The sequence below is a fragment of the Myxocyprinus asiaticus genome, chromosome 47 (genome assembly GCF_019703515.2).
Source record: "Myxocyprinus asiaticus isolate MX2 ecotype Aquarium Trade chromosome 47, UBuf_Myxa_2, whole genome shotgun sequence".
NCBI classification, from domain to species: domain Eukaryota; kingdom Metazoa; phylum Chordata; class Actinopteri; order Cypriniformes; family Catostomidae; genus Myxocyprinus; species Myxocyprinus asiaticus.
Window position 1 is genome coordinate 5,476,005 of NC_059390.1, and position 12,506 is coordinate 5,488,510.

Genomic DNA, 12,506 nt, shown 5'->3' on the forward strand with positions numbered 1-12,506 from the left:
ACATGAACTTTACTGAACATTGGTGATTCCATTGGTGATTTCTTTTTATTACACTACTGCAATATATTCATATCTCCTACCACTTCTGTCATCTTGCACAAAATAAAAAAATATAAATTGACATTTGCTTATCTTTGTGTCATTACAAACAAAATAGTTTGTCCATTTGTCTGTGAAACACTAAAGCAGTTTTTTTTCTTTAATATATGTGGCCTTTTTTTCCATACAATAAAAGTGAACGGGGACAGTTGAGCTCCAAAAGTGACAAAAACAACCATAAAAGTGATCCATACAACTCAATATTATGTGCTATATTCTAAGTTTTCTGAAGCCATATGATGCATTGTGTGATGAGCAGGCAAAAATGTAAAGAATTATTTGCTAAGAAACTTCCCCTTGACTGTAGCTCTAAGATGTCATTTGTGCTTTCATACATTCAAACATAGCATATCAAGAGCCGTCGCTTCAGGTTTGAGGTTAATGATGATCAATCACAAGATATACCAGAACCAATGACATTTGTCTTAAATGACAACTGTGTAGTAAGCAATTTACCTGTATTTCATTCTAAACATTGCTATATATCTTCTTCATCTGGTGTCTAGGAATGATTTCCTCTTCATTACTTTGGTCTGCTGAGCACAGAAAAGGCATAGTTAGTGTGTAATGCTGTGCTGGATTTAAAGTCGGATGTGGGATATTCCTACTAATGTAATGCTTTTAAACATTACCAAATTCCGGAGTTAGTGCTCCACTTTGAGTTTGTACTCAGCAGTGTGAAATGTTTAGTCTGCCATATGCAAACTTGAATTTTAAAGTTTATGAAATCAGTTGTTACAAGCAGTTTCACTTTTCCCACTGTTTCCCATTTGTTCAGAGCTGTAAATACACTGCAGGGCAAGTAAATGCTGAGTTATGTAGGTGACAAGCAATGATTTGCATGGGTTTGCCTTTACAACCAAAATATTATTCATGGAAAACAGGTGCTTTTTAAATTGGTGGCCATGGTTGTCCTGACATGTCCTTATTGTGCATTTGAAGCACAGCACCCTTTTTGGTTAAAAACAAATCAGAAACATTAAATATTTAATATTTTAATATTTTACATGAACCTTAGATATGTAAATGAATTTTGTTGATACTAGCAAATGCATGTATTCTTTTTACCAAGCTTTTGGTTGAAAGCGATTTATCGTTTTCTTTCAGTGTGCATAGTAAAACGTTTCATATTTCAGTCACTGTTGGAAAAGTTTCACAAATGTTTCTGTTCAGGCTCCTTCAGACATTTCAGCTCATTTGCATATTCCTTGAGCAGCCGGAGCAAATTTGCAAGGCTTTGATTTCTCTTAACCTATTTGAATAGTTAAATAAAGATTTGATTGCCAAATCTGTCTGTCTGACTTGGGAAAAAAAAAAAAAAAAAAAAAAAAAAAACATCTCAACAAATTCTCAGAACCAATTAGAGAAAGCTATGCATTTTATTTTGCATTACTTAATTCTTAAATGATACAATGCTTAAATCTAACGGCACGACTTGCACATGTCCAAAACGGCTTATCAAATTTGCATTTAAACAGTACTTCTTGCACTACTTGTTTCATAAGCTACCAAAAAACTTGTTTATTCATAGTAGTAACCAGAGATCCTTTCCTCCCTGCCAGTGTGAAGGCTTGTTTAGAGCATATTGTTGGGTGGGTGGGGTGGGGGGTGGATTGGGGGGTGGGGGGTTGGTTCTGTACAAAGGCATCTTACACCTCTACAAACACTCTTCACCCACTCCTCCAAGGACTGAGCGGCAGAGCATCAGAGGAATGGCATCACAAGGTTTTAATCTCCTATTTCTTAGTCTAGTTTAATAACATTTGATCAAGTAACGTATTGCCATGAATTTATCAATCTCAAATTATTTTCTTACTATCAGTGTGTTCTTGGATGTAGTGGGTGTCATTTAAAAAATGTATATGTCTTCATGATTTTGATTTTCATGTCTTTTTAACATGAAGGAGCATTGTGAGACATATATTAAATGAAAGTGAAACTATAAACTAGTTTTTAGGAAACATTGGAGCACTTAAAGCACTTAAAAACAGAAATTTCACCAGCATGTACTGTAATTCTAATTGAATATTGTTACCTTGCATTGGTAAATGCATGTGTGTATTAAGCAGGTGCAGCCATTGATTTAGCTTTTTCTTTTTCTTTTTTTTTTTTTAAAGAAATTGTCTTAAAAATATTAGGGCTGTCAATAGATTAAAAACATTGTACGATTAAAATTATTCTGTTGAAACTCCTTTCAAGGAAAAAATACAAATAATGTGTGTAATGTCTGCATGAGAGTGTGGTGACAGTCAGCAAATTATATGAGCTACTTGATGAGTCTTTTTTAACCCATACATGGTATTGTGACTATTTAAAGTAACATTTATGATAATACTAAATAATATCAAATATAGAATGAGATAAAGGGAACAAATCTGTGGTTTGGTGGTTATGAGAAGGTTCTTGAGCTTTATTCATGAGGTTGGGAGGGTACTTAAGACAGAAATTTTGGGAAATTCTTAAGAAGATAGATGAATTGGAATAGAATAATTGTACTAACTTACTGACCAGTAGCTTTACTAGTAACAGCTGAATCCTCAAGGTATTGCTGTACAAGTTATTTTCAGTTTATGTTTATTTTTGTCTTTCGCTGTTTACTAATGCAATATTTTTTTTGTGTGTGTGTCTTTTCAGTCACCATGCTGTATTTGTTTAGCCTTTTTTTGCTTATGGGTGAGATGACGACACACACAGACGGACACACTTTTTTGTTTTTACACACACACACACACACACACACACACACACACACACACACACACACACACACACACACACACACACACATCCTGCAATTTAAGATGTAATATACACATGGTACATGTGACTCTCCTTGACTTTTTATTTTTCAAACAGGCAATGTGGAAAGTGGTAAAAGTGGTGAAGGTGGTCCTGATGGAGGTGGTCCCGCCATTACTACACCTACCACTCTCGTTAGAGTGGTGAATGGTCCAAATGCTTGTTCTGGAACAGTAGAGATCTACACAGAAGAATGGGGAACCGTTTGTGATGAAGGGTTTGATGAAGTAGAAGCCAACATGATCTGTATAGAGGTAGGCTGTGGTCCTATTTCAGAAGTGAAGACTGGAGCATTTTTTGGTGAGGGTTCAGGATCATCATTCACAGATGATCTGAACTGTTTCGGCAATGAGAGTTCAGTACTTGATTGTGATTGGAGTAACCACACCGACACGTGTGATCACACGAAAGACGCTGGAGTGATCTGTAGCCGTAAGTTCTATTAAAGGGATAATTCACCCAAAAATTAAGATTCTGTGATATTTACTCACCCTTGTGTTGTTTCAAAACCCGCTTGACTCTCCAGACTGATCGCACTGTGAATTTGGCGACAGTAGACCGAAAGTTCTTCAGCAGAAATCGGTCTGTGCTCACTGAAATTCTAACAACTGCCCCTAGTGGCTTACGCTGGATGTGTTTTTGGTCATTTGTCCATCAGGTGTCATCTGGAAATTTAGCCTATCATTATTAAAAACAACTTTTGGAAATATTATGCTTTAATTATGAAAAGAAAAAAAAAGAGAGAGAAAGATTTAAACATAGTAGTAGCTTTTTGTAAGTGGATGTTATAAATTATGTTTTTAATTGGTTATTATAAAAGAAATGAGTACTTAATATAAGAATGAGTATTGAATTATTCAATTATTTCCAAATAAATATGTACATTTACTTGGTTTAACGAACTATTTATTGATGGAAACGTAATAGTGGAATAATATAATTTGCTTTTGGTCTCCCATTTACCACTATTGAAGCTTACCCTGCAATAGTTTACATTCGCGTTCCAAAGCTGGAAATGTGAAAAGGGTCTGTTGATACAAAAAGGTCTAATGGGGGATGACGTTTGTCAGTAACTTGGCTGAATGGGGTCGATTTTAGGGTACAAGAACATTAAGAACCAATACTTTGATTTCTCGTGTTATCATGTTGGACTTTTGTTCGTCTGGGAAACACTTGAGGAGAAATTTCAAAGAATGTTGACACTGCTCTTTTTAGAGTACAATAAAAGTGAACTGGGACCGAGACTGCCAGTCCCAAAAATTCTGCCTAAAATCTCTTCTTGTATTCAACGGGAAAAGAAAGTCATATCGGTTAGGGTGAGTAAATGATGACAGAATATTCTTTTTGGGGGATCTACTTGAAATAAGCTAGAATTTCTAATGATTCTCTAAATCTTAAATAATTCAGATTCTGTCCTTACTGTTTATTACATTTAATTTCTGCTTTCTTTTTCTCTTCAATAGCCACCATCAGGTTACAGGGGACCGGTACCATGTGTTCGGGGAGAGTGGAGATTTTTTACAATAGAGAGTGGGGAACAGTCTGCGACACCGACTGGGATATGTTTGATGCAGCCGTGGTGTGCCGAGAACGTGGCTGTGGAAGTCCAGCTGCAGTACATGTTGGATCTAAATTTGGGCAGAGCACAGGGAAAATATGGATGGATGGTCTTAAATGCAAGGGCAAGGAGGCTTCAGTTAAAGATTGTACATTTAATGGTTGGGGAGTTACCACTTGTACAAATGCGAGTGAGGCTGGAGTCACGTGTTCAGGTAGGAACAACCACTTGAATTGGACTCAAAAGCTGTTTGGCAACAACAACAACAACAACAACAACAAAAACTATCAAGAACATTTCCGGGTCATATTTTAGCATTAAGATTGCTTGCATTATGACATACACAGTGTATACAGTATATAGACTATGCTTTGATTTTTTGTTGAAAAATTATCCGGATATGTTTTTGACAAATTTTGAGAGATGTCAAAACACAAAAAGCAAAAAATAAATAATAATAATAATAATAATATATCTATCTATCATCTATCTATCTATATCTATCTATCTATATATATATATATTTTTTTTTTTTTTTTTTTTGAGGAATTCACATTGCATTCTGCTCATGTATGTCCTCGTCTTATTTCTTTAGAGGTTAGGCTGGTAGATGGAGATGACTATTGCTCTGGGAGGGTGGAGATCCTCTACACCAATATGGGGTGGGGTACACTTTGTGATAAAGACTGGAATCGGCTGGGCGGAGACTTGATCTGCAAACAGGTTAATTGTGGGACTGCATTAAGTGTCAAGGGTGGAGCTTATTTTAAGAAGGGCTCAGGTGATATATGGCTGTTTGATTCTGATTGTACTGGGACTGAAGACGGTCTGAAAAGCTGTATATCAGCGAGAAACAAAAATCTCTGCTCCCACGATGATGACGCAGGAGTTATCTGCAGAAGTAAGTTTCAACTACAGACACGACCTCATCCTCTTTTTCACCGATTCAAACAGAACATTAACGGACACATTTCCCCTTATTAATTTGTCGCCTAGAATTCATTCTACATTTTCCCCCTTCAGAGACAAAACTGGTGAATCCTCCACACTCGAACATGTGTTTTGGTACAGTACAAATTCGTGATAGTGAAGACTGGGGAACAATTTGTGACACCTACTGGGACGATCTGGATGGTATTGTTATGTGTCGAGAGCTTGGCTGTGGTCCTCTTAAAGGGGCATACGTTGGATCTTATTTTGGGAATGGTTCAGGTACAATAATGATGGATGGATTAAAGTGTACTGGGAGTGAGTCTTCAGTGAAGGAGTGCAGTTTTCCTGGAATAAGCAGTACCTGTACACATGTGAGGGATACAGGAGTTGTCTGTGGAGGCAAGTCAAATCATTGTCAAAACAGGAAGAGTGTTTGAAATATACAAAAGTGTATAGGAGTAGATGCGCTAAAATTAAAGGCTACAGAGGATATTAGTACTTTTAATAAATCATTTATCACACTGCAGGACTAGTGAATACACTTTTCCATTGACATTCATGCAAAGATTAACCTAAAATTTTTATGTTGATAAAAATACTCCACTGACATGTTATATGTCAAGTACCCATTTATACACAGATATGTTGTTATGCACAAATTTGACACCTAGTTTTGGTACAACAAATTATTAGGACCATGTTAAACAAGTCTGCATACCATCTTAATAATAGACATTTAATGATATTTAAAAAATTCTATAGAAGTCATGATCCATAACATGTGTTGTCTGAGATATCACTTACTCTGTCTCATAGAAGTACGGCTGGTAGATGGAAACACCAGCTGTTCAGGAAGAGTGGAGGTTCTTTATAACAATCAGTGGGGAACCGTTTGTTCTGACAGCTGGGATATGACTGATGCTCAAGTCCTTTGTAGAGAACTGGGGTGCGGAAGTCCAGTAGAGGTAAAGACTGATGCTTATTTTGGAAGCGGTGTAGGAAAAATATGGATGGATGATGTGAAATGTAGAGGGACTGAGTTATCTGTGATGTCCTGCAATTCAAATGGATGGGGAACACACAACTGTGACCACAAAAAAGATGCAGGTGTCATCTGTCGAGGTAAACTGGATGCTTTACAAACTTCAAGACAGCAGTTTCTTTTACAAAAAAATAAATAATAATAATTGTCCATATTTCCATATTTTAAAATAGCTTAATTGTCCTTTTAAGCCACTTTAAATTAGGGGTGTAAATATTTACATTGGTAACTATTTGATTAAATTACAAGTTACAATTCTTTATAAGTACTTTACAGTACAAAATCACAATTTGGTTTGATTCCGTTCAAATAAATTATTTTGGCAAGTTATACACTGACAGACTCGAGAATTGTATTTTGAATAAGAAAGTAAAGTGATCGCATACAAAAAGCTGTTTGGGAATGCAGCTCTCATGGTGATGCAGGTTCTTATTTGACCTCATCGAATCATGTCCCGATCCCATTCCCCATCTACTTTCCTGTCTCGTCTAAACTGTCCTATAAATTAAAAGGAAAACGCTCATAAAAAGAATTACATGTGCAATGCATTGGGTTTAATTATAGTAATTATAGTCGATTATTACATTTGGTAATGCATCAATGCATTTTTACACCCCTAATATTAATGCAATGTAAAGTATAGGTTTATAGGTCCTCTTCTGACTTCTTATAGAGGTGAGACTGTTGAATCAGGACAACACCTGTAAAGGCACAGTACAGGTGTATCACGATGGACGGTGGGGATCAGTGTGCCACAATGACTGGGATGTTGCCGACGGTGTAGTCCTCTGTAAAGAGCTGGGCTGTGGTGGTAATGTGCAGCCCTTGATGAATGCCTATTTTGGGCCAGTTGAGGGGCAAATATGGATGGATTCCCTCAGATGCAAAAGTGACGAGACAAACCTCAGGGACTGTTCATTTGCTGAGTGGGGAAAACACAGCTGTATTCATGCGTATGATGCTGGGATCATCTGCAGAGGTGGGTCCGAACCCTTACAGAACACATTCATCACTTTGTTTGGGCATTTGCAAATATTAACCAGGTAAAATAAAAGGTGCACACAGTAGTTGTTTTCGTTTTTTAATAAATAATATTAATTAAAAAAAAACAAGTTTTCAGTTACCGATGCCATTGTAGAAATATACTACTCGCCAACAGCCAGGATAAATGTATTCAATGAGCGAAAGAGTCAGATTGTTGAGTGATCCTTTTAATTTGTAATGCAGTTCTTCTTTCTGTATAAAACATTTGTGCAAAGAAACATTATGCTTAAATCATCACTCAACTGTCATAATATGGCACAACAAATATATTACACAGTCTACAATGTAAATTATTTTTGTTGTTTTTACAGTATTGCTGTATTTTCCTCCATGCCTTACTGTAGATTACTGTTGTCAAACTGAGCTGTTTCTTTAGGGGGAAATGAGCGAGGAAATGATTACAATAATTTACTGTTAAGTTGCATGAGAACTGGCCCAATCTCAAACCTATACATACAGTTGTGCTCAAATGTTTGCATACCCTGGCAGAAATTGAAATTTTGGCATTGATTTTGAAAATATGACTGATCATGCAAAAAAACTGTCTTTTATTTAAGGATAGTGATCATATGAAGCCATTTATTATCACATAGTTGTTTGGCTCCTTTTTAAATCATAATGGTAACAGAAATCACCCAAATGGCCCTGATCAAAAGTTTACATACCCTTGAATGTTTGGCCTTGTTACAGACACACAAGGTGACACACACAGGTTTAAATAGAAATTAAAGGTTAATTTTCCACACCTGTGGCTTTTGAAATTGCAATTAATGTCTGTGTATAATAGTCAATGAGTTTGTTAGCTCTCACGTGGATGCACAGAGCAGGCTAGATATTGAGCCATGGGGAGCAGAAAAGAACTGTCAAAAGACCTGCGTAACAAGGTAATGGAACTTTATAAAGATGGAAAAGGATATAAAAAGATATCCAAAGCCTTGAAAATGCCAGTCAGTAATGTTCAATCACTTATTAAGAAGTGGAAAATTCTGGGATCTCTTGATACCAAGCCAAGGTCAGGTAGACCAAGAAAGATTTCAGCCACAACTGCCAGAAGAATTGTTCAGGATAGTGTGGTTGTTGAAACAACCACACTGTCTTTTTCCAGAGCAGCCTGTATTTCTCCTGAGGTTACCTGTGGGTTTTTCTTTGTATCCCGAACAATTCTTCTGGCAGTTGTGGCTGAAATCTTAAATTAACCTTTAATTGCATTTAAACCTGTGTGTGTTACCTTGTGTGTCTGTAACAAGGCCAGACATTCAAGGGTGTGTAAACTTTTGATCAGGGCCATTTGGGTGATTTCTGTTACCTTAATATTATATATAATATCCTTAAAATAAAGACAAAATCAATGCCAAAATTTCACAATTTCTGCCAGGGTATGCAAACTTTTGAGCACAACTGTACACAATTTAGAGGGGAAATTTGTGGTATTATTCAGTGATCTATTGTCAAAAAGATGAAAACCTGGAGATATCTTCTCTGCATTGAATTTACTCATACACTACCATAAAACGTAGAACTGTATGAGAATGCACCTGGCAACCTGAACATTGAGCCTGCACTCGACTCCTCGTCACTTCAGCCTTGAGAGGAGCAGAACCAAAGCAATCTCTTTTCGACTGAACCAGGTGAGCACCAAAATCACACAAGCCATCTTTTAGCAGTTTATAATCATTTTGACATTTGACAATGAAGATCTGCAAGTAATTTTTGACAAGCAGCTTTGTAACGATTAAGTTTATGTTCTCAAACAGATAAAAGCTTTAGTTATGACAGCCATTCTGTTTAGTATTGAAGTAAGCACTTACAAGTTTTGAAGTACTAAGTAACCAAATTACCTTCTCTGTGAACAAATGTTGCTTTTACATCGGTCGAACGTGCACAACTCATTGGACACCCAGTTTTGTATTTTTTTTTATTTTGATGTGCTGCAGAATTATACCGGCCACTTTATTTGACCCGCCCATCTAGAATAAAGTTATGTTATGTACATATACAACATGTGAAAATGTTTTGCTCTCAATTTTATTCAATATGAATGTGCTGTAAGTAACTTCCATGTCAGTCCTTTCTGAACGATGCACAGTGGTTGTTGAGAGTGTATTCTCTCCCTTGTAGCTTAAATGCCATGTTGATATAAAATCAGGACAGAAGTTTACATGATATGAATTGATTTTTGTATTTTGTTCTCTAGGTCTGGACAGGCAAAGAATTGGAGAGTGTTCTTTCAGTCATTTGGGCATCTGGTGAACTTAATACTGAAGTTTTTGAATGAATTTTTATGTGTGTAGTCATAAGTTACCTTTATGAGTAACATTTATGTGATATTTGAGTTGTCATTGTGCAATAAATGTTCAGTTTGCAAAAAGGCCTCAATTGTTTCATTCTTTTTTTTCTTTTTCTTTTTTTACTTGTAATAGATAGAAGTTAGTTACTATAACTCTGTGAAAACTGTGCTTACTGTGGTTAGTTCTACAGTGTGGACACTGCAATTTAATATACAACATACAATTACCATAATTAATTTTAATGTACAGCTAATATACTGTATTTTAATATACATCATACGAACAACTACCGTAGTTAATTTTACAGTACAGCACATACCGTAAATCATTACACAGTATGCTGTAAACTACTGTAGATAGTTTTACAGTAATTTTACTGTGGTATGAAATACAGCAGCTTGCTGGCTCTTTGTTGCCAGTAAGTTACTGTTGATTTTACATCCAAATGTGTAGTTATTTTGGGGATGATCACACACATATAATCTATCATTATATCAAGTGTTGCTTTTAACAATATGTATTTTTCACAGAGATTAAAGATGTGCTCAGGATTGAAGTGACAGCTGGTGTAGATCCTAATAACCCTGAAATCTTGGCAAAAATGATGGACCTGGTAATGTATATACAATCACTGTTTGTTATTTGATTTTATTTTACTTGTTTCTCTTGTTGCCATTGTTTATGATCTCATTCTGAACTTCATAGCTGAAGAAAGAGCTGCAAAAGATAGGAAATTTCAATGTCCTCTGGAGAACTCACCTTAATAAGCAAGTGTTTAAGGAAAAGAAATTATTTGATCCCTGACAGGTATGTAAACTCAATTTAAATAAACCTATGTTAAAGGGGTAACTTCGAAACATATAAAAATATAGAATATCAGATCTTCCTTCAAAAATGTTTTTACATGTGCTAATTTCCACAGACATAAACTGTAACTCACCATACAAGCAATTACCTTTCAAGAGAAGACTCAAGAGAACAGTCGCTCTCGCTGAATCATCCTGATGAGGAATTTAATGTTGGTGTACTGAAAAGATGTAATACATTTCACAACATATCCAATACAGCATACATAAGCTATGCTTAGTTTGCCGCAAGTGCCAGAAAAGGTTTTGGAAGTCATAGTGATTGTTAGAGGAATGCAATAAAAAATTTTGTTTTATCCCTGAATAAATGAAGGCATATAGTGATGATTTAAACATTTGAGTAGAACATTGTAAATAACCACAGTACATGTTACTATATGGTGACTATTTGTAAGGTCAAAGTCCGTGACAGTTTTGTAATAATTTTGAGTGCAGTGATGCTATGCATTTCTTTTATTACAAATGTTTTTGATTTCCTTTGCATGATATAATTGCTTATTTGCTTTCTAATGTAATGTAGATTGAAACAGCATATTTCATTTTTACAATCCGTCCATTCTGTGATTTGCATAACTGTGAATTAATTTGTGGTTTTACTGTATATCTTATTGCATAAGCAAATATATCTCTAGTAAAAATACTTAATCAAAATGTCAAAAAGTATATTTATCTCAATTCTCAGAAATAAAGACACTTTGCTCCAACTTTATTTCGCTTTGTTTTACTTTATTCCATGCTTATGTTTTTAACGTAATAAAAGAAGATAACAATATTACGCTTCAAGTATATTTCAAAGAACAGATAAGTCAAGTTCCCCTTATTTCTAAATCAAATTCTAATTTTCTAATAAGACCAGGAAAAAATGTTCCCATTGTTTACTCAATCTTATATGTGCGCTGTTCCAGCTCTGGCCCATTTTAGAAACAACTTACCTAAAACAGGTAAATTTAGTTTCCAGTAATGAGCTGAAATAAGCTATGTAAAAATCTATTTTGTTAAGGTCAGTCTGACAAATGATAAAATCATGTATGCTAAAATAAATCATAATTTGTCAGTGGTCGGGTCTACTGTCAGTTATGTGTGTTTTGTGAAGGAAATTCAGTATAAACCTGACTGAAAATATAATGCATGTTTTATTTTATTTATTTTTAGTCTTAAAGGAGAAGCAGCACAAAAACAGAGTGTGTCCGACGGAGGGTCAGAACGAGGGTGGAAAATGATCAAGTTTAACAAATATATTATTATTGTTGTGCAAAACACTTAACTAATATTATAAGTGAACCTCAAGGAACATATAAAAATAAAAAAGGAATGTCATAATCTCTTTAAAAAAAATTGAAACATTGCTCTTAGTTCACTGAATTCAAGAATTACTTCACTGACAAATAAAAAATGAAAAAGTTTTATTTATGAAACACATTGCAATGATGATATAAAATGAAGGGAGATGAAAGCTTAATTAATCTTTAACATATTATTAACATTGGTGTATAAATTGAACACATTATAAGCTTACAACAAAGAAATATAATAAATGCTGTTTATGAGAAAAATAATATTGCTTGCTGACTATGCATCTGTATGTTATATACATTTAATGTCTTTACAATATTCAGTATTTCAGTATTTAAAAGTGCTGCATATGGACATCTGCACTGTAACTCTTTCATAGGGCATCTATTCCTCTGCTGGGTTCTGCTCATTTGGATATCAATCCCTGGCAAAATTGTGCTCTGGCAACCAGCTTATGATGATATAGAGAACTGCCAATTTAATGTCAGATTTGATTGTACAGAGCTTAGTTTGCATTTACTTAAGCCATGTACCACCTACTACATATTTCATGATAAAGTTTAATAATAATTATAAATGAAGCT

The 12,506-nt window shown here is 35.0% G+C and overlaps 1 protein-coding gene across 1 annotated transcript; it reads left to right on the top strand.

Annotated features, from left to right (window-relative positions):
- Positions 1–1,812: 1,812 nt before the first annotated feature.
- On the top strand, positions 1,813–11,266 carry si:dkey-14d8.21 (deleted in malignant brain tumors 1 protein). Its single transcript, XM_051690825.1, has 11 exons — positions 1,813–1,824; positions 2,734–2,772; positions 2,956–3,330; positions 4,362–4,670; positions 5,052–5,357; positions 5,480–5,788; positions 6,206–6,511; positions 7,105–7,410; positions 10,294–10,376; positions 10,469–10,570; positions 10,686–11,266. The coding sequence occupies exons 2-10, from the start codon at positions 2,739–2,741 to the stop codon at positions 10,565–10,567; spliced, it is 2,127 nt and encodes a 708-aa protein (XP_051546785.1). The 5' UTR covers positions 1,813–1,824; positions 2,734–2,738; the 3' UTR covers positions 10,568–10,570; positions 10,686–11,266.
- The last annotated feature ends 1,240 nt before the right edge of the window (positions 11,267–12,506 follow it).